General features: G+C 34.9%; 2 protein-coding genes and 1 non-coding gene across 3 annotated transcripts; 2 read left to right on the forward strand and 1 right to left on the reverse strand.

Moving 5' to 3' along the window:
- The first annotated feature begins 391 nt into the window (after positions 1 to 391).
- LOC132278666 (patatin-like protein 2) lies at positions 392 to 2940 on the forward strand. The gene is made up of 7 exons (XM_059780509.1): positions 392 to 918; positions 1132 to 1313; positions 1478 to 1664; positions 1758 to 1919; positions 2010 to 2312; positions 2401 to 2573; positions 2665 to 2940. The coding sequence occupies exons 1-7, from the start codon at positions 733 to 735 to the stop codon at positions 2741 to 2743; spliced, it is 1272 nt and encodes a 423-aa protein (XP_059636492.1). The 5' UTR covers positions 392 to 732; the 3' UTR covers positions 2744 to 2940.
- A 12114-nt stretch (positions 2941 to 15054) lies between these two features.
- Positions 15055 to 15822, forward strand: LOC132277545 (patatin-like protein 2). The gene is made up of 3 exons (XM_059779394.1): positions 15055 to 15394; positions 15483 to 15655; positions 15744 to 15822. The coding sequence occupies exons 1-3, from the start codon at positions 15326 to 15328 to the stop codon at positions 15820 to 15822; spliced, it is 321 nt and encodes a 106-aa protein (XP_059635377.1). The 5' UTR covers positions 15055 to 15325.
- Positions 15823 to 20269: 4447 nt separating this feature from the next.
- On the reverse strand, positions 20270 to 20376 carry LOC132280416 (small nucleolar RNA R71). Its single transcript, XR_009471573.1, has one exon. It is a non-coding gene; the product is annotated as a small nucleolar RNA R71 (small nucleolar RNA).
- Positions 20377 to 22182: the final 1806 nt, after the last annotated feature.

Below are 22182 nucleotides of genomic sequence, written 5' to 3' on the forward strand. Positions count from 1 at the left end.
TTTATATGTGAACTTGCAATTATGACCCCTATTTTATCTCTCTAATAAAATGTGATTATGCATAATTTATTCCATTTGGCCCTTGCTGCTTCACCTAATCGTTCTTACCCATCTACAATTCTCTCGGAGACTCAGAGTCTTACCTACGATTCTCACATTTATTCCATATATCTATCATTTAGGAGACCACCTTAATTTGCTGCCAAAATAATATCAACTTATTGTGTAATAGAGACTGCTTTGAAAATCATACAATTAATAACATTATTCAATGGATCAAGTATGGAAGCATAGAAAATATCCATGCAAATTCCAACAGCAAGTCATACAATTAATTAATAGTCTCCTCTCTAGGCAAAAGAGTACACCTCATAGCAGTATCTATTACACAATAAGTCATGGAATTTGCATGGATATTTCTATACTTCCATACTTAATCCATTGAATAATGTAGTCAGCCATCTGAATGATTTTCAAAGCAGCTAAATGCATTTCATGACATTGTTGAATCTAGATATATATAAGAATAATATATAATAACTTAAGTCTATAAATACCCATGCTTATCCAAGAGAAATAGCATTCTCAAGGTCTAAGATTTTCAAACTAGCTCTCCAAGACTAGTAGAACTAAAAATCCTCCTTGCTAGCAAAACCTCTCTCTCTCTCTCTCTCTCTCTCTCTCTCTCACACACACACACACACACACACTGACACACAAAAACAAGCACACATGGAAGGACGACTAAAGTCACTCCTAAAGCCCACAACACATGAAAACCCATATATTGATACACCAAAGTCACCGCTGCAGCCCCCAACTTATGGGAACCTAATCACAGTTCTCAGCATTGATGGAGGTGGAATCAGAGGGATTATTCCTGGAACAATCCTCAGCTTTCTGGAATCTGAGCTTCAAGTAGGATATACTTTTTTGTGTTTAATGTCAAATTATATATATATATATAGCCATTTCCTTGGATTTCTATAACACATGTACACTTCAAGTAATTAATTGTACTTATTGTGCAGCTTTTCTTCATGCTTATAAATTGCCATGCCATATGTAAATTACACACACATTTATCTTAAAAAGTAGTATTAATGGTTAATTTGGTTGTGTATGATGCAGAAGCTGGATGGTGAGGAAGCAAGAATTTCGGACTATTTTGATATAATTGCAGGGACGAGCACCGGGGGCCTTGTGACTGCCATGCTAACTGTACCAAATGAAAAAAACCGCCCCTTGTTTGCTGCGAAAGATATCAAAGACTTCTATCTTGAACACTGCCCTAAAATATTTCCACAAGTCAGGTAATCATGTCATGGATTAGTCGGGCAAAACCCCGGACACCCCGGTTATCGAAATTATTATTATTATTATTTATTTATTTATTTATTTATTTTGTATTTCTAACTGTGGTAATATATGGTAAATCATATCGTTCTTAATGTTATTGAACTTTTCAAAACAACAGCAATCCACTTCCTCATGTTTCAAAGATAATCAAAGTGTTCTCGGGACCAAAATATGATGGGAAGTATCTCCATAACATCATTAAAGAAAAACTAGGAGACAAGCGATTGCACGAGACGTTGACTAATGTTGCAATACCAACGTTTGACATCAAGAAACTCCAGCCAACCATATTTTCTACCTATGAGGTTAATTATCCTAATATTATCTTCTTAACCCAAATTTTTTTATCAACAAAATCTACTGTTGATGATTTTTTTTTTTATGTGCTTCATGTTTAGGTGAACAACAAACCGAGCTTGGATGCCTTACTCTCCGATATTTGCATTGCAACCTCAGCAGCACCAACTTATCTTCCCGCCCATTATTTCGAAACAAAGAACCTTGAAGGAGAAGTGAGAGAATTTGACCTAATTGATGGTGGTGTTGCTGCAAATAATCCGGTAGTTTAATCTATGATACCTTAATCGAAAGTCTTTAATATTTTTTTTTTGGTAACATTTTAAATTTATTGTTGAAGTGTAATTTTTCAGACAATGGTTGCAATCGGTGAAATAACAAAGCAGACCATGAAGAGAAATCCTGGCTACTTTGCTATTAAGGAATTAGACTATGGTAGGTTATTGGTTATATCCTTAGGAACAGGCACATCCAAAGCAGAATATAAATACAAAGCAGACGAAGTGGCTAAGTGGGGTTTGTTGAGTTGGTTAACAAGTGGTGGTTCTACTCCATTAATAGACGTGTTTTCTCAAGCTAGTGCTGATATGGTTGATTACCATCTTTCTGTGATATTTCAAGCCCTTCATTCCGAAAAGCATTACCTCCGTATTCAAGTATGCATCCGTGTTCAAATTATTAAGTTACGTTTTTCATTATCCAAACTAAAAATAAACATAGCAATTGTTGATCTATAAATTGCAGGACGACTCTTTAAGTGGGACAGTGTCTTCGGTTGATATAGCCACCACAACGAATTTGGAAGACCTTGTAAAAGTTGGCGAAGGGTTGCTAAAGAAACCAGTTTCGAGGGTAAATTTGGAGACTGGTACGGGTGAGCCTGCTGAGCAAGAGACTAATGAAGAGGCTCTCAGAAGGTATATGAATTATTTTTATATCGTCGATTCTACTATGGAGTTCGCTTTAACCTTTTAACAATTCTAACAAAAATTATGATCGATGTTGCAGGCTTGCAAAATTACTGTCCCATGAGAAACAACTTCGCGATATTAGATCACCAGCTGGAAAAGTTGCAAGTTCCAAATGATTCTAATCTAAGACTAATCCTTGTCAATCAATATTATCGTTCTCTCTGTTCTGTGTGACTGTATTCAAATAATAGCAGGCTTTTAACTAATATTTGTGAACTTATTTTGATGATGGGTGAGATTTCTTGAGATAATATTCCTCCCATTCTTAATTTCTAGCTATAATGAATTTGCATGAGAGTGTTGTCATCTTTCATGTACACTTTTCTGCAATTTAAATTAGATACATGCAAGTAATAAGTAAAGACAAAGGGCAAAAAGGTAATCTTGGAGTAGCTCTATTGTTGTTATAGACATTATCATATGTAGCCCCAGCAAATATATATATATATACATGATGCTTATTCAGATTACGTCATTGGAATAGTAATATAGTTCTATCATCTGAAATTACTTCAATTCCTAAAAGTTCTTAATTTCTGCAGACATTTTGTCCATGATTAAGCTTAAAACATGATTTGGATATTCTTTCTTTTTGGGTGAGTTTGGCTATCATATTTGAGACAAACGGGTGTTTCTTTAGTCTGTTGTACATAATTTTCATCAAGTGTGTAAAGATTCAAGGTTGAGTATGCAAAACAATGACCAACGTCTGTAATCTAGTGGTATCTCCTCTCCTTTTAAAGTGAAAGGTAAAGAGTTTGAAATGCACTAGTCAAGAAAGGAAAAAAAATTGTGCATTTCCCGGTATATATATCCTGCCTGCATCTAATGATAGGAGAGGAAGATTATGGTTTGTTTGGTTTGTCACACAGAAAACTATTCTCGAGAACTTAGAAAACAAAAAATTATTTTTTAGAGAACTATAAAAGACAGTTCTTTACAAACATACATTTTCTTAATTAGTTTTAATAAAGCAGTTATCAGAAACTATCAACCAAATAAATTTTTGCACAATTTTCTAATTTTGTTTCAGAAAGTTGAACCAAACAGACCCTAGGTTGCTCTCATTCTCAAACCCTTGATCTCATGCTTGCCTCTTCTAACTTTTTCCAAGATATAGTAATTAATTACCCAAAAGTGAGAGAGAGGAATTAATATTTCATTAGCCTCTTTAGAAATTGTCCAATGGTTCAATAAATGTAATAAATTAATCAGTTGCATGCATCCTTAGTGAGCAAAGTTTGGCAAAGAATTAAACTTTTAAGCCATATAGTCAATAGACTTTATGCACATTTCCTTTATTTAACTAACATACCAAGAACTTAACACTTTCTTTATTATGTTGAAGTTATGAATGATTGAGTGGTCATTAATTAAATTAATCTTAATTTATGGACTTAAACCAGTTTCTTGTAAACATCTGGAGCATAAAAAATTTACTTCTGTGGACTAATTCTTGTCACCATGACTGACCTTCTTACATCATCATCATCTACCATGCTTGTTATATATATATATATATATATATATATATATATATATATATATATATATATAGTTTACATTCTCTTGATAATTAACATATATGATACAGAAGTTCTGTTGGTTTTTGAATGTCACATTTTGGTACATTCCTTTATCTCATTCTTTTTGTAATGGATAAACAAACCTGAATATTAAAATCTGTTAGTATATTAGCAACTTAATTGATACAGTTTAAGATATATATATATATATATAAAATCAATTCTTGACCTCCGTGAGTGAGTTAGAGATAGGCCATCTCCTACCACATGCATCACGCCCTTTATTACTTTACCTAAACAAGTCTTACCTACAATTCTCTTGTTGGAGTCCAAAGTCCAAACTACAAGTCCCCCAATATAGTACTGCCAATGAAGAGGCTGCTAGAAGCAGCAGAGCTTTTGGATTATTGACTTCTTCCATTGAACCTTCGAATGATGTTGATGATCAAGCTGCCCATAATAAAGATTGTTTCGTGAACAATCAGACATGTCCAAGACAAGAAAGCACAGCTGGTTACGTGAAGATTAAGTTGACTGTGGAAAATGTTAGCAATGAAGATTGTATAAAAATGGATGAGAAAAGGCCCAATTTCTGGTAACATTATCACCATTATGAATAATTATTTATGCAGGTGGAGTGGGGTATTTTGGATGGGCAAAATACTTGGTAAGGTTCTTTTTGGTATGTGTTTTGTTTTTGTCAAGTATTGTTGGAGTGAATGGTAGAAAAAACATGTTTGGTCTTGCATGTTTTGTTTTGCACGTTGCCAAAACGTTTCGTGAATAACAATCAAAAATCAAAACACCAATTTGTTGTTTTTACATGTTTCAGCACTCTAGCAATGGATACTGTAGCCATTTTTTTTAAAAAAAAAAAAAAATACTTAATTTTTTTTTTTAAATTAGCCATTATATTTTTTAAACTTATAACACTTCTTATCAAACATATTTCATATTTCTTGTTTAAATTTTTTTATAACAAATGGATATTACCAAACATACTTCTAATTATTATTCAAAACACCATATAATAAAACAATAATTCTATTTCGAGATAACATAAAGTGTACCATCTTGCCCTAAAAGTTCAAAGTTCATTTCTAATGCTTTTACCATCAACAAGAAATTGTGACAATACCGCTCACTCATTATGCTTTACAACGAGAGAGAAATTCATTGCCCAAAAAAATATATATATTACTGTAATTGCCAAAAGTACCAATTTGCAAAGAAAAAACTCGTTGCTAATTGCTGGAGAACCATTGCAAATTCTTGAAACAAAATTTTTTTTAATAATTTAATTGGGTGTTTAATTCTGAACAGATTAAACACTTAGTTAATTAAGTGCATTTAATAACAGAGTTTGAATATCACTGAAAACGATAGCACAATAAAATTTTAAGAAATAATAGAGACATTGCTTCTCACTAAAAAAATTCAAATCATATAAATAGAATAATTATTTTTTATTTACCACTTTTAATTCAGCTTAATTTTCAGTTTTATTAAACAATAATAGTTCAAAAAATTGCAGGTTGTTGCAAAAGTTCTGTTTTTAATTAAATTATAAAAAAATAAAAGAAGAAGGAGGAGGAGGATTAGTCCAAAAAATGTGCCGGGACTGAAAGGTCTACTTGATTTGGATGTATCAATAACAGACGTACATACAACAATCACTCTTTTTTATTTCTTTGGTAGCATGATACTATCCATCAATCACTTATCTTATCATCAAAGATTCATTATCAATCTGATAAATGAAATATTGTAATAAAATAATTTAAAACAATTTTTATTACAAATTGCAAATTTTTTAAAAATATATTATTACAAATTCCAATTTACTAGTATTATGGTCAGAACACAAGCACTTGATTAGCTTAGATTACATGGAAAGAAAAGGATGAAAAAGTTTTTTCATAAGTTAGGACAAAATAATTTTTTTTTTAAAAAAGTTGTTTTTATACATAAATGATTTAAGATGAAATGGCATAGGAGAGGGTCATAGTTTGTACTTTATTTATATACATGTATATATGTATATATATATATTTATTGTGTAATGATTTGTAAAAATCCGTTTTAATTTCTTGTTGCCCTTCGTAATACTATTGAAAGATTGCAGAGAATTTCATACTTTCTTGTATTGCTATCACATGTATATATACAAAAGAGTACAACTCATAAAAGAAACATATCCCATGATTAAAGCAATCTGAGAATTATAACAGCTAGCTATACACTCCTAATTTACAATATGTAATCCTATATATTTCTCCTAAATTTATATTGTGTAATCCCACAATTCATAGAGACTAGAACATTCATCCAATATCCTCCCGTAAACGCGACGACGGAGCCAAGACGAGTTTGGAATTGAGATGTGAGGAGCGCTGCCTAGGTAATCCTTTGGTAAATATATTAGCAAGCTGGTCCTTCGAAGACACAAACTGAATTCGATGAGTGCGGGTTGCAACACGTTCACGGACAAAGTTATAGTCTAATTCAATATGTTTAGTGCGTGCATGAAACACCGGATTGGCAACCATGTAGGTGGCACTGAGGTTATCACAATAAATTACAGTTGGAGAGATAAAGGGAAGACAAAGTTCCTGCAAGAGACTGTGGATCCAAATTGTGTCAGCACAAGTATAGGCAAGTGTACGATATTTAGTTTTGGCACTAGAGTGGGTGACTGTCGGTTGTTTCTTGGCACACCAAGAGATTAAATTAGGGCCAAGAAAAATGCAATAACATGTGGTGGAACGACGAGTATTTGGGCAACCGGCCTAATCAGCATCAGAAAAGGTAGTCAAACATGTCGGGATGTTGGAACGGCGTATGGGAAGACCGCGGCCAAGGGAACCTTTAAGATAGCGAAGAATTCTCTTAACAGCTTCCAAATGAGAAGTACAAGGCTGACTCATGAATTGAGCAACGCTTTGGACAGTGTAGGCGATGTCTGGATGAGTAAGGGTAAGGTATTGGAGAGAGCCAACTAAATGTCGATACTCAGTAAGATCAGCCAATAAAGTTCCAGAAGAAAAAGAGAGTTAAGATTTGGCAGCAACAGGTGTAACACAAGCTTTGCTATCAGGAGTTTACTTTGGCGAAGGATATCCAGTGTGTATTTATTTTGAGAGAGATGCAACCTTTGTGAAAAATGAGTAACTTCAATACCCAAAAAGTAGTGAAGTTGCCCAAGGTCTTTAATTTCAAATTCAGCCCCTAGTGTTTGGGTGAAGGAATGAATGAGAGAAGGAGTATTGCCTATAAGAATGATGTCATCCACATAGAGAATGAGGACCATAACTTGGGAGTTGCGATGAAAAGTGAACATGGAGTTGTCGGCTTTGCTTTGTACAAAACCATAAGAGAGAATGAAATAACTAAACCGTTGAAACGATGCCCTGGGTGCTTGCTTTAAACCGTAAATGGCTTTATGGAGTTTGCAAATGTGATAAGGGTGACTAGAATCTACAAACCCGGGTGGTTGAGTCATATACACCTCCTCAGTAAGAGAACTATGAAGAAAGGCATTTTTGACATCTAATTGGTGAATAGGCCATGCATTAGATACAGCAACAGTAAGAACTGTACGAATCGTTGTGGGCCTGACTACAGGGGAGAAAGTCTCACCATAGTCGATGCCAGCTTGCTGATGAAAGCCTTTAGCAACGAGATACGCTTTGTAGTGCTTAATACTGCCATCAGATCGTTGTTTTAGCTTGAAAACCCATTTACATCCAACAATATTGACATTAGGTGGCGGCCGAACAAGAGACCAAGTGCGTTGATTGAGAAGAGCATTAAATTCTTCATTCACGACATTACGCCATTTTGCGGAGCGAATGGCTTGAGTGTAACAAGTTGGCTCTACATCGGATGAGGTGAGCAAGGTGGAAAAAGCTTATGGAATCGGATGACGACTAGCAAAATCTGCCCGTTGTTTAGGTTTGAAAATTCCATCCTTGGCTCTTGTTCTCATAGGATGTACATTATTGGAAAAATCCGATGATGAGTGTGGTCTAGCCGATGGAGGGTGTTCCGACATAGTATGCTGAGTGGTAATGTCAGTGAAGGCCTTCACATTTGATGAAAAGACAACATCTTGTGGTGAAGGTGGCGCCGGAGAAGGAACTGTAGTGGTTGATGTTTAAGTTGGTGATGGCTCTGGTGGTGAGATAGCAGCAGGTGGAGTCAGCGAAATAACTGGAATAAAGACCATATCTAATGTAAAGGGTGGACCAGTAGATGATTGAGAGGAGGCAAATGGAAATTCTGCCTCATTAAATAACACATGCCTTGAAATATAGACATGCAGACACCGATATCCTTTATGACGATTGCTGTAACCAATAAAAACACAGACAACAGATCTTGGTTGTAATTTGTTAGTTGTATAATTACCAAGATAAGGGTAACATGCACAACCAAAGGTACAGAGTGAGAGGTAATCAGGATCAGTGGCAAAAAGCCTCTGAAATGGAGAGGACCAGTGGAGGAGTTGGGTTGGGAGTCTGTTAATTAGATATACAGCGGTACAAATAGCTTCAACCTATAAATTTTGAGGGAGATGGGAGACTAGAAGTAAAGTGCGACCCATTTCTGAAATATGCCGGTGTTTTCGTTCTGCAAGACCATTTTGTTGTGGAGTATGAGGGCATGATAACTGATGGTATATCCCTTTTTGCGCACACAAAGTATGAAATGAGGTGTTATCATATTCTTTACCACCATCACTTTGCAAAATTTTAATAGATGTGGAAAAATAATTTTCAACAAAAGCAAGAAAATGTTGAAAATGAGTAAAAACTTCAGATTATGTCGCATAGGAAATATCTATGAATATCGGTTATAATCATCCGTAAACAAGACATAATATCTAAAACCAGAGATAGAAGAAACGGGAGACATCCATATATCAGAATGAAGTAAATTAAATGGTGCATTACTATGATGTTTATGAGTGGAAAAGGGAAGCCGCGTAGACTTTCCTAAAGCACAGTGACTACAAAATGTAGGGCGAAAAAAATGAAAAGCAGAGCCTAAAGCTTTATTGGATGCTAAGCCTTAAAGCACTTTATTAGATGGATGTCCTAAACGTTGATGCCAAGTTGAAGATGATGAACAAGAGGCTGTGAGAGCATGTTGGGAAACATGAGAGGGCTTAATAGGGTATAGACCATCTTCACATCGACCCTGAAACAAAACAACACCAGTTCGTAAATCACAAATTTCAAAACCCCATGGAAAAAAAGATGAAGCTAGCAGAATTATCTTTGGTGAACTGAGCAACGGATAGAAGATTTTTAGATATATTAGGAACATGAAGGACACGAGAAAGTTGTATAAGAGAGGAACCAGTAGGAAGGGATATACTACCAGTGTGCGCAATTAGAAGAGAATCACCATTACCTAAGTGAACTTGATCGGTGCCAACATAATCAAACTTATTTGTCATGGAACAAGGATCACCAATCATATAGTTAGTGGCACCGGTATTAGGATACCAATTGGGATTGACTTGTGAAGCTATTTGTATTCCGGCAAAGGTAGAGGAGAGATCGTCATCTGTTGTATAAGGATTGCGATATCGTTGGTAACATGTGGAAGCACTGTGGCCATTTTAAAAACAAATCTAACATTGAATAGGAGGTGTGGTGGTGGGAGGGTGTTGTCCAAGAACACCTGGACCATAACCCCTGCGACCACGATTATGACCACCGCAACCATAACCCCCACGACTTGGGTTGTAGGATGACTTATTTTGATGGAATGTAGAGCGACCCCCATGACCACTGCGATTATTGTTGGTGCGACCGCGACTATGGTTGTGTCGACCACGAGAAGAAAATAATACTGTTTGTGAGGAATTGTCATAGCTAACCGAAGTTTCTGGATTAGTCGAGGGCCTAATATGAGATTTATATGACAAGAGACGAGCACGAAGATTTGAGTATTGTGGGAGCGGTGGGAAGTTAAGAAAAGCTGTGACAAGTATAGAATAATTTGGACCGAGTCCGCGAAGAACAGATGTGACGAGATCTGCATTGGAGATTGGTTGATTGATGGCAGGAAGAGCATCAGCTAGAGATTTAGCATGTTGCAGATATTCTGAAATAGGTTTTGTCCCTTTGGAGATGGAGTGCAATTGAAAACGCAGATGAGTGGCGTTTGCAAGGGATTATTGAGAAAATTTTTGTTTGAGGTATTTCCAAATCTGACGAGAAGAAGAGAGTCCAACAACTTGAGAAAGAACAGATTTAGAGAGAGTGGCATTGATCATGCTTACAAGAGTTTGATCTGTTTGTAGCCAACTGGTATAGGCAGAATTCAAGGTATGTGTTGAAGATTCTGTGTCTGAGAGAAACTGGGAGGACAAAGATGAGTTCCATTAATGAAACGCCAATAATTTTGGCCAATAAGAAATGGCTTGATTTGACTTTCCCATAGGAGATAGTTGGTTTCTGTTAATTTAATAGAGACAAGAGTTGAAATATTTGGAACAGTAAAGGAACTTGTAAAAGAGGCCATAGGCATGTGGTTGGATAAAGAAGAAGCAATAGTGAAAAAAAAAAAAATAGAAAAGTATTGCTAGGTTATTCCTGCTCTGATACCATGAAAGATTGCAGAAAATTTCATACTTTCTTGTATTGATATCACATGTATATATACAATAGAGGAAACATATCCCATGATTAAAACAATCTAAGAATTATAACAGCTAGCTATACACTCCTAATTTACAGTATGTAATCCCATATATTGCTCTTGAATTTATATTGTGTAATCCCACAATTCATGGAGACTAGAATATTCATCCAATAACTATATATAAAAGTTCGCTTTTAGGTTAGCCACCATGAAAGTGGTAAGCATATCTATAATTTCTTGTTGTCCTTTGTAATACGTAGTACCATATGTAAGGGCGCAAATCGTCTGCTGTGCGGTTTCCATGCTGTCTCCTGCAGTGAGCAAGTGGTCATGGTTTGGCCACGTTTTACTCCACTCAATATACACTAAGACTGTATTTGGCAATTACACAATCATTTATTAGTAACATTTTACCATCATTTATAAGTATCTTCACCCTCAAAATAAGATATTCACACAATGCAGATTAAGTAATGTCACATACAAACGTAACTCAATTCACCACCATTTATAAGAACCATTTCACCACCATTTATAAGTATCTTCACCCTCAAAATAAGGTATGCACATAATGCAGATTAAGTAAAGTCACATACAAACGTAACTCAATTCAACATATCATTTATGTTATAATTTGAAATTAAAGTATTTTAAAAACACTTTAACATATTAATTTAAAGAATTTAAACCAAAATTAAAATTACTTGGATTAATATATGGGTGAGAAGCAATTGACACCAACATTAACACCAAAGATGCATATAAAAAAGGTATTGACGAAAACAAGAAGCCGATGCTTGAAAGGTAGGCAAAAAACAAGAACAGGGCAGATGCTTTCATTGCTATCAATATATGAAACTGAAACAAAATATGAAATTAGAAGTACCACTTTGAAAAGGTTTGGTTCTAAAGTTTGTATCTTTTGTAGATTTATTGAACCTATGAAAAAGAAAAGCATATGGAGATAGACAGAGTATATCTGAAGAGGAGTGAGAATAAATAGAAACCTAATTGAGAAGAAAAAGGGTTACACCTTTCGGAAGTGATTACAGGAATAAATCCGCAAGATGTTGTCTAGTGGTGTCATTACAAATGGTGATATTACTTTTTAGACTCATGTGATATTATTTTTAGGCTTCTGTGATGTTACTTATAAATGGTGGTGAAATGTTACTTATAAATAGTGGTGTAATTACAGATGGTGATGTTACTTTTTAAACTCATGTGATATTACTTTTAGACTTCTGTGATATTACTTATAAATAGTAGTGAAATGTTACTTATAAATAATAGTGTAATTTGCTAAACACAATCTTAGTGTCTATTTGAGTGGAGTAAAACGTGGCCAAACCAAGATCACTTAACGCTCATTGCAAGAGACAACATGAAAACTGCACAACAGAGGATTTGCGCCTATTTGCAAAAGTTTGCTTTTACATTACGCCACCATGAAAGTGGTAAGCATATCTATATATTACTTCGAATTTACACATTCACTTTATTTCCTTTGAAGATTTCAATCTTCACCATTCAATTTAAAAAGATAGAGGAAAAACCACACAAGGCCCTTGGTAGTCGTGCTTTTGGTCTATGAAATACATTACACATGTATTGAGCTACTGTTTATTTGTGGTCTGAATTTTATTTCTCTTTTATTGCTAATCTCTATTTAAAAAAATACTTTATAAGTATATATAGAGACAATTACAAATAGGTGGATTTTTGAAGGTTTTTTTTACAGAGTTATGGAGTCGTCAATTTTTTTTCAGTCTTGAACTTTGCTGAAAGTCTGAAATGAATATAACACTGATAATTAACTCAAAATACCCTTAACTTTTTTAACTATCACTTTTATGTATGTTGATACCATTCTTGTGCACCCAAGTATCATTTTTGTGCAATCAAAGTCATCAAGAATGGTACATATATCACGTGGGACCTTTGTTCACAAGAGTGGTGCTTACAAAAAGTGATAACTCTGTGCATAAGGGTGCTACTTACATGCACCAGAATAGTACTTAAATGCACAAAAGTGGACATGGAAATACTAAGGATAGTTTGGACAAACAAAGTTCTCAAAAAAGTTCACCTTGACTCCACGACTATGTAAAAAGGGAGAAATTATTCATTGCAAACATTGCAACAATGATGTGGTATAACGGACGGTTACAAACAATCCATCAAAGAAAATATCATATATATATATATCTTAAAAAAGCCCCCAAAAGTCCTTGGTTTGGAATTATCCCCCAAAAGTCATTGAAAATTAAAACTGAATTGAATTATCAACTCTCTCACTTTCAGATTTAATGTGGTGTCACTTAAGAAAACCATAGAAATTTTTATTTTTATTTTACTTCTTTTTTCCACTATTAATTTTAATCCAACTAAATGAAGCCTTTGAAAATTAGTATTTTTTGGCGGTGCCCATAAAATAATTTACAGTTTTTTTTTGTCTTTTTTTTTTTTTTTGGGAAAAATGGAAATAATTTGTGAAACTTTAGATGACTTGTGACTTTCTTCTCTGTAGATCATTTTTACAATATACACTTTGAAGCTCTTATGACAAACAGTTAACATGTATAACACAGAAATTAGCATATCTATAAGCATATATATTTGTTTAGGGCCCGTTTATTAACGCTTTTATTTTTTACTTTTACTTTCTTTAAAAGTAAAATCATAATTTTCATTTCTAAAGATGAAATATAAAGTAAAATTATGTTTACTAACTTTTTATGCTTTCAATATTTGTAAAGTAAAAAATTAAAAAGCAAGTTTAATAATTATAATTTTGGTTTTGCTTTCTATATATATATATATCATCAGTCTCTCTCATCGCCCCACTCTTCCACAGACCCACCTCACCCCAACCACATCTCAGTCTCTCTCATCGGCCCACTCATCCACATACGCACTTCATCCCAACCACATCTCACTCTCTCTCATCGGCCCACTCATCCACATACGCACTTCATCCCAACCACATCTCAGTCTCTCTCATCGCCCTCCTCTTTGTCTCTCTCTCTCACCTCTACAATTCAGGCTGTACAGGAAATCGTTCTCTAAAAAGGACGGAAGTAGATCAAGAGAATGCATGATGCCCAAACATATTTGACCCAATGTCAAATTGGATAAAGGCCCAAAATAAGACGAGTGGCAGAGTATGGTTTGGTTCCGGAGGCCCATAGTTTAGTTTCAATTTTAAAAATGAGTAATGATATTTAGAGTATTGGTCTCTTACTTCCCGTGGAGCAATAAAATTAATCCACACTTTCTATATAGACTATTAGATTAAATTTTTTCAAACCCACCTATAGTCTTTTTCTTTTAACACAAAATCCCTCTCATCCTATTTGTAGTTTCTATATTTAATTTAACCATTACCACTTATTGTAACAATAAAAGATAATTATCAAAATAAAAATAGAAACCTCTAAAAAAATAATAATACTACTATATTTTATTAAAAAAATATTTTTATTTAGATGTTTCTTTGAAATAAATATCTTTGTGACTCACTTCACTCCTGTTTTTCACATTTATTATGTCAAACAAAGAATAATTACAGGAGAATTGATAAGGATCAAGCTAACTAAGGTACTATACACTTTTTATGTTTCCTCCTCTTTATTTATTTCGTTTTGAAAAAGTAAATTTGTTTTCTCTTTACCTTATTCTAATTACTATTGTTCAGCCTCCTTTGCCCAATTTTATAAATCACTAATTCAATACATAAAGTCAAAATCTTCTTGCATTAATTTTAATTGATTCAAAAATAATTTTAATTCTGAGCAAGCCTTTATTTTCCTTTGTTTTCCTAGAACACCTCTTCCATACAGACTCTCATCTGAAGCAATTCTAGACCCTTTACAAAAAGCAAAGCAGATCATAATTTTAATTCTGAGCAAGCCTTTAGTTTAATCTATGAAACCTTAATCGAAAGTCTTTAATATTTTTTTTTTTTGGTAACATTTTAAATTTATTGTTAAAGAGTAATTTTTCAGACAATGGTTGCAATCGGTGAAATAACAAAGCAGATCATGAAGAGAAATCCTGGCTACTTTGCTATTAAGGAATTAGACTATGGTAGGTTATTGGTTAAAGACTTTCGATTAGGTTATTAAGGAATTATTCTAGACCCTTTACAAAAAGCAAAGCAGATCATAATTTTAATTCTGAGCAAGCCTTTAGTTTAATCTATGAAACCTTAATCGAAAGTCTTTAATATTTTTTTTTTTGGTAACATTTTAAATTTATTGTTAAAGAGTAATTTTTCAGACAATGGTTGCAATCGGTGAAATAACAAAGCAGATCATGAAGAGAAATCCTGGCTACTTTGCTATTAAGGAATTAGACTATGGTAGGTTATTGGTTATATCCTTAGGAACAGGCACATCCAAAGCAGAATATAAATACAAAGCAGACGAAGTGGCTAAGTAGGGTTTGTTGAGTTGGTTAACAAGTGGTGGTTCTACTCCATTAATAGACGTGTTTTCTCAAGCTAGTGCTGATATGGTTGATTACCATCTTTCTGTGATATTTCAAGCCCTTCATTCCGAAGAGCATTACCTCCGTATTCAAGTATGCATCTGTGTTAAAATTATTAAGTTACATTTTTCATTATCCAAACTAAAAATAAACATAGCAATTGTTCATCTATAAATTGCAGGACGACTCTTTAAGTGGGACAGTGTCTTCGGTTGATATAGCCACCAAAACGAATTTGGAAGACCTCGTAAAAGTTGGCGAAGGGTTGCTAAAGAAACCAGTTTCGAGGGTAAATTTGGAGACTGGTACGGGTGAGCCTGCTGAGCACGATACTAATGAAGAGGTTCTCAGAAGGTATATGAATGATTTTATTGTCGATTCTACTATGGAGTTCGCTTTAACCTTTTAACAATTCTAACAAAAATTATGATCGATGTTGCAGGCTTGCAAAATTATTCTCCCATGAGAAGCAACTTCGCAATATTGGATCACCAGCTGGAAAAGTTGCAAGTTCCAAATGATTCTAATCTAAGACTAATCCTTGTCAATCAATATTATCGTTTCTCTCATGCACAATCAGATATGTCCAAGACAAGAAAGCATAGCTGGTTTCATGAAGATTGAGTTGACTTTGGAAAATTTTAGCAATGAAGAGTGTATAAAAATGAATGATTTATTTTCTTGATTTATTTTTTCTCCTGATAATTAACATGTATGATTTATTTTCTAGATTTATTTTTCCTCCTGATAATTTTAGCACAGCTGCTTTTTCTTGATTTATTTTTTCTCCTTCTCTGTATCATTATCAAAGTCACAAGGCATTCAAAAATATAGGCAATCCACCGACACAAAATCAATACAGCTCACCATCATGCCTCCACATTCAGATGTCCATACATAAATATCTCATTTTAAGCGAAAAAGTCATCTGGGTTCCGCCACCATCTAGGGCTGCAAACGAGCCGAGCCGTTTGCGAACGGCTCGGGCTCGGCTCGTTAATTACTCGGCTCATTAATAAGTGAACCGAACTCGATTCGAATTATGAGGCTCGATTTATAAACAAGCCGAGTCTGAACAATAGTAAACTCGACTCATTTGTTCATGAACCGTTCACGAACTGGGCTCGATAATGCGTTCACGAACATACTCGATTATAATATATATATATATATATATATATATATATATATATATATATATATACCCAATTATAATATATACAAAAGTTGGGGTCAGATTGTAATTGTATGTAGCACATTTATATGTAGATAAATTTTTATGTTGGGTCAGATTGTAATTGTATATAAAGTTTGTGGTTCTTATGCAAATAAGCTTTTCTTATCTTTGTATATAAACCTTTCTATGTTTAAGGTTGATGGAATAAGAAAGGCCACCTCCATCTGTTCTCTCTCTCTCTCTCATATATTTTGCAACTAGTGAACCTTATTCCTTAACCATTCTCCTCTTCAGACCTAACCACGACCTAACCTGAACATTCCTAACCGGCAAAATCGGTAACTACGAGGCAATTCCCACGACGCACAACACGAACTAATAACCACCGATCGCGACCAAAAATCCGACAACACTCAAGCAATTGATTTCCATGTATGTTACTATATATCTCTTCCTTTTCTTCTCTATTTTTTCAAATCTCTCTTTCATCTTCTCCCCTTTCTACTCTTATATATACATATACGCTATTGCATGCTTTAATTCCAAGAAAATTAATGTATTTCTCTTCCAGTTTCTGTGTCTTCACAAATTTCTCTCTCTATCTTTCCCCCTTGCTGCTCTTATATATGTATATACCTATGCTCGTAGACGAGCAATTGAGCTTGGCTCGATTATATTCGAACATTGGCAAACCGAGCTCGATCAGTGTTGGTGAGAGCTCGACCAATCACAAGCCGAGCTCAGACACTCCCTTCAGTTTGCCGAGCCGAGCCTAAACACTTCAAAGCTCGGCTCAGCTCGTTTGCAACCCTACCACCATCTCCTTTATCTTATCATTTCCTTAACTTTCTTCCTTATATTTGATAAACGCTGAAAAGTGTGCATTTAAACTCCTTAAGCTTGAATGTTCTAGGACCTTATTCTATCTTATTTTCCCATTTTAGTCTAATTTCGTGTTATTTTCCTTTTCAGGCACTTATCCCCAAAATAAGTTAATTAAGCCTAATTAAAGCAATAAAAGAAGCAATCTCAAGCTTAAAGGAAGAAAGGAGCAAAGTAGAAGCAAAGTGGTGAAGGAAGCTTTCCATGATCAATTGAAACAAGCTCTAATCGATCATACAGTGATCGATCCAACCATGCCATGATGGATCGAGCCTTTTATCCTTATCCTCAGCAAATTATCTTCTTCGATCAATCCACCATTTCTTTCGATCGATCGATCCCCTTTGATTTTATCCTCACTTACCACTTTTGTCCTCTTCCTAAAAATATCTTAACCCTGTCTTTATCCAAAAAGTACGCCGCCAAGGTTCGATCGATCCAACCAACCTCGTGATCAATCGAACTACCTCAAGTTGCATGAAAAGTTGATTTCAAGCCAAATTAAATGTGTGCTTGTGGTACAATCATTTAGAGGTCCTAGTGCACGAGGTCTGACCATTGGGTGTGACACTTGAGCTACCTATATAAGGATTTTGGCTATTTTGAGTAGAGAGATTGGTTAGTTAGAGAGAGTCTTGGCTAGAGATTAGAGAGAGAATATACAAATTGGGAAAGTTCTTACTCTCATCTAGGGTTTTTACCAAGGAGGAAGATGAGCTCTACCATGGAGATAGCCCTTGAGGGTTGGATGACAACATCAATGAGTGGCTAAACCATTTCTTGGGGATAGAGTTAGCCCTAAGTATGCCTCCTAGACTTTGATGTTTTGTAATTAATGGGGATTAGTGTGTATTTCTTCTCTTGACATTTGATATATATATAAATCTTATTTCTACAATGATTTGTGTATTTTAATACTTCCAATTAATCATTTAATTCTATTCATATGTCTATGTATGCTAGAATGGATGTTCATGTGTTTATCTCGAGGTTTTGTGACATTGATGCATGTTTATGTGTGTTGATATTATGAATCTAGTGATGGTCAAGGCATGGTGCTTAAATGGAATACTCTTGTGGTTTATTTGATGGTTCATACTTATTTCTTAATGGATTGTGCCACAACCTTAGTTTAATTAGTTTAATCTTCATGTCACTAGCTTAGTTGTAGTGTAGTTGCCTTACTTACTTAGATAGGTGGACAATCCATTCTTATTATTTGATGTTCCATCCTTATGAATGCAAGTAGTATATTTCTCTAATTTGTTGAGTGTGCATTGATTGTGGGCTTATGGAAGGATTAATAGCTTAATTTGATATATTGTGATATTCACTAAATTGGCTAGACAATGTATGCTTACTTGACCATCCATGCTAATATTTCAACTAATGGCACACACTTTCATTTACAACATATTTTCCCCCTTCATCCATCAAATATTGAATGTTTATGAAGGTAATGCTTAGTGGTTTACACCTTATTTAATTTAGTTGTTTTACATTGCATTTGCTTAGTTTAAAGTTTAGTTTAATCCAACCAACAAACCATCTTTCGATCACTCGACCTACTAATCCAATATTGTTTCCTTAACAATACCGTGCTCTTTCCCTTGGGACGATCCCTACTCACCCTAGGTATATTAGTAGTTAGTGGTAGTAGTGATATTCTATAAATTCAAACTTGACCACACTACACACTTTTAGTGCAACTGGTACGAGACACATTAAGTTTTGGCGCCATTGCCAAGGATTGATTGGCAACGCCGTATTTTGAAAACAATTAGGAATTAGTACTCTTTTGATCATGTTTTTATTTTTATTTTATTTTGGTTACTTATTGTTTTTGTTCTTGATTGGCTAGGTGCATTGAGTAAGGGAAGTTTAGCAAAGGAAATTCTAAAGCAATGAGCTAAGCTAAGCAAATCAAAAGCATAAAAAGCTAAAAATTAAAAAATTTGCAAAGCAAGGCAAAACAAAAATTGAAAAATGATTTGAAGTTGCTTAAGGAACCTTTGTGACCTTTTCTAACTCTATCTCTAGTTAAATCGTCGGCCCCCGTGGTAGCAAGTCTTTAAATTCTTAGATAAATCGTAAGCCCGCATGGAGGCAATTTACTTTCCTTGCATATTGTTCAAAGCATGGGAGTATGGAATAAATATTTGTGGAGTTTTGTTGATTGATTTGTTACGGAGGAGAAGTGTTTGTTATATTCTTGTTGTGATTTGTTTGTTTGTTTTGATAGTGCATGCATGGTCGTAGATCATTGAATCCAACTCTTGTCCCACTTGATTTTCATCTTGAATCATTTTTTCGAAATCCAAAGGGAAGGGGTAAGTCTTATAACTCCATTTCATCAATGAAGGAGCAAAATGAAGACCATGTGGAGGACCTTGGTCACATCGACCAACAAGGCATTATTCACCCTAATATGCATTATGACAACATTCAACTACCATTAGGCATGCTAAGACCATTCATTCCACAACAGCAAGGCCAAGTTCCATTGGGAATGCCTTGGTCAATTTTTGTTCCACCCCCACCTCCCATTGTTCAAGTTAATCATGGTGCTCGTGTCGAGCCACCAATTGTAAATCCTTCTCTTGCTTTAAGAGATCGATACGTGCCAAATGAGTACAAAGATTAAACCACAAACTATTCAAATGCTTCCCAATTATCATAGACTTCCAAGTGAAGAACCCTTCAAGCATTTAAATGAGTTTCTTGAAGTGTGTTCCACCGTGAAATAGACTGACATGCCGGAAGAGGTTTTGAGACTCAAACTCTTTCTTTTCACCCTTAAAAACAAAGTAAAATATTAGTTCAACAATCTAAGACCTTTTTCGATAACTTCTTAGGCAGAAATGCAACAAGAGTTCTTGAAAAAGTATTATCCGGTTTCAAAGACCAATGCAATGAGAACTTTAATTCGAGAGTTTTCTCAAAGGGATGGGGAAATGTTTCTTGAGGCATGGGAGCGCCTCAATGACTTGCTCAGGAAGTGTCCACATCACGACATTCCTAAATAGCAATTGGTCCAATTTTTCTTTGAAAGTTTGTCAGACAATTTTAAAGGAATGGTTGATGCTTCTATGGGTGGTTCTTATCTTGATAGGCATGAGTGAGAATTCAATGCATCGATCTTTATATTCCAAAAATGGTAGAAATCTAGGTGGACGGAAGAATGTCGGCTTATATCAAGTTGACAATTCTAATGACATAGCCGCCGAAGTCAAGTCTTTATCTCAAATGTTTGATCAATTTTTGATTAACCATAATTCGGTGAATCAAGTGTCTTCCACTTCCAATTGTTTTACATTCTACTTCCAATTGTTCCCACGGATATGTGCAAAGTGAGCACCATGAATAAGTGAATGCTGCATCTGTCAACCAAGGGAATAATCCACCCATTACAATGCCGGGTGGAGGAACTAACCAAACTTTTCTTGGAAAAGCCAAGGGGAAGGCTTAAACCCTCCTTAAAGTGGTTTTCAAGGAAAGTATGTTCCACCCCCAATGCAAAGCTAAAGTTCCCAAGGTTATAGATCATCATACCAAGCACTACATGGAAACCAATTCTCAAACACTCACTTTCTAAATTAATCTTCATATTCTCAAGGGAACTCAAGGAGTCCACATTTGAGGAAAAAGTGTTAACAGCTTTGGGTATTTTAGAGGCAAACACCCAATTACTTCATTCTCATTCCTAATCCATTGCGAAGCTAGAAACCCAAATTAGGCAAATTGCTAGTACATTGAATGCTAGGGAAAAGGGGAAGGTGCCTTTGAATCCACCACCCAAGCAATAATTTGTTGTGGAGACCAATTCCTCCTTTGAAGGTCACACAATTGAATATGTTAATGCGGTGACCACTTTGAGAAGTGGAAGGATTGTGAATAATCAAGTTGGTATTCAAAATAAAGAGAGTGAACCAGTGCAACCAAAAGTTCACACCCGTCCCGTCTCACATCCTATTCTTCCTTCATTACATGTGAAAGATTCTTTTGTTGAGAATGATTTGAAAAATTCTTGTATTGACAATGTTTTGAAAAAGGATTTTAACAAAGTTTTTGAGCCAAAGGCTCCATTTCCGAATGCCTTAAAAGGATCCAATTCTCTTGAAAAGTAACAAGGCAAAGTCAATGAGATAATCGATGTGTTTAGGCAAGTGAAGGTTAATCTTCCTCTCTTGGATGCAATGAGACAAATTCCCGCTTATGCCAAGTTTTTGAAAGATCTTTGCACCCTTAAGAGGAAGAAAAAGAGCCAAACACTAAAAAATGTTGTTTTGACCGAGTAAGTAAGCTCTATTTTGCAACATAACACAATTCTGAAATTTAAAGACTATTCACTTACTACTTCTTGCATCATTGGTGACCATGTCATTAATCGAGCTCTTCTTGATTTAGGAGCGAGTGTGAACCTTTTTCCATACTCGGTGTATGTTCAATTGGGCTTAGGAGATTTAAAACCGATGTCGGTAGTGTTGCAACTAGCCAACTGATCCATTAAAAAGCCCCGGGGTATTATTAAGGATGTGTTGATCAAAATTGATAAGTTCTTCTTCCCGATCGATTTCGTAGTCATTGATACGGAACTGGTCGCAAATCCCAAGAGCCAACCGTCCCTTCTTGGTAACTGCTAATGCCAACATAAATTGTAGGACAGGGATAATGAAAATTTCATTTGGGCATATGAAGGTGAAGTTGAACATTTTCAATCCAACTCCCAATTTCTTGGACAAGCATGAAGAAGTTTGTGTTGTTAAAAAATGTCTTGAAAATGAATCTACCAAAAATGAGTCTTTGCTTGATGTTAAAACTT

This window comes from Cornus florida, unplaced genomic scaffold (genome assembly GCF_030987335.1).
Source record: "Cornus florida cultivar Cherokee Brave unplaced genomic scaffold, ASM3098733v1 CherokeeBrave_3.0.0_Hap2_Chr10, whole genome shotgun sequence".
Lineage (NCBI taxonomy): Eukaryota > Viridiplantae > Streptophyta > Magnoliopsida > Cornales > Cornaceae > Cornus > Cornus florida.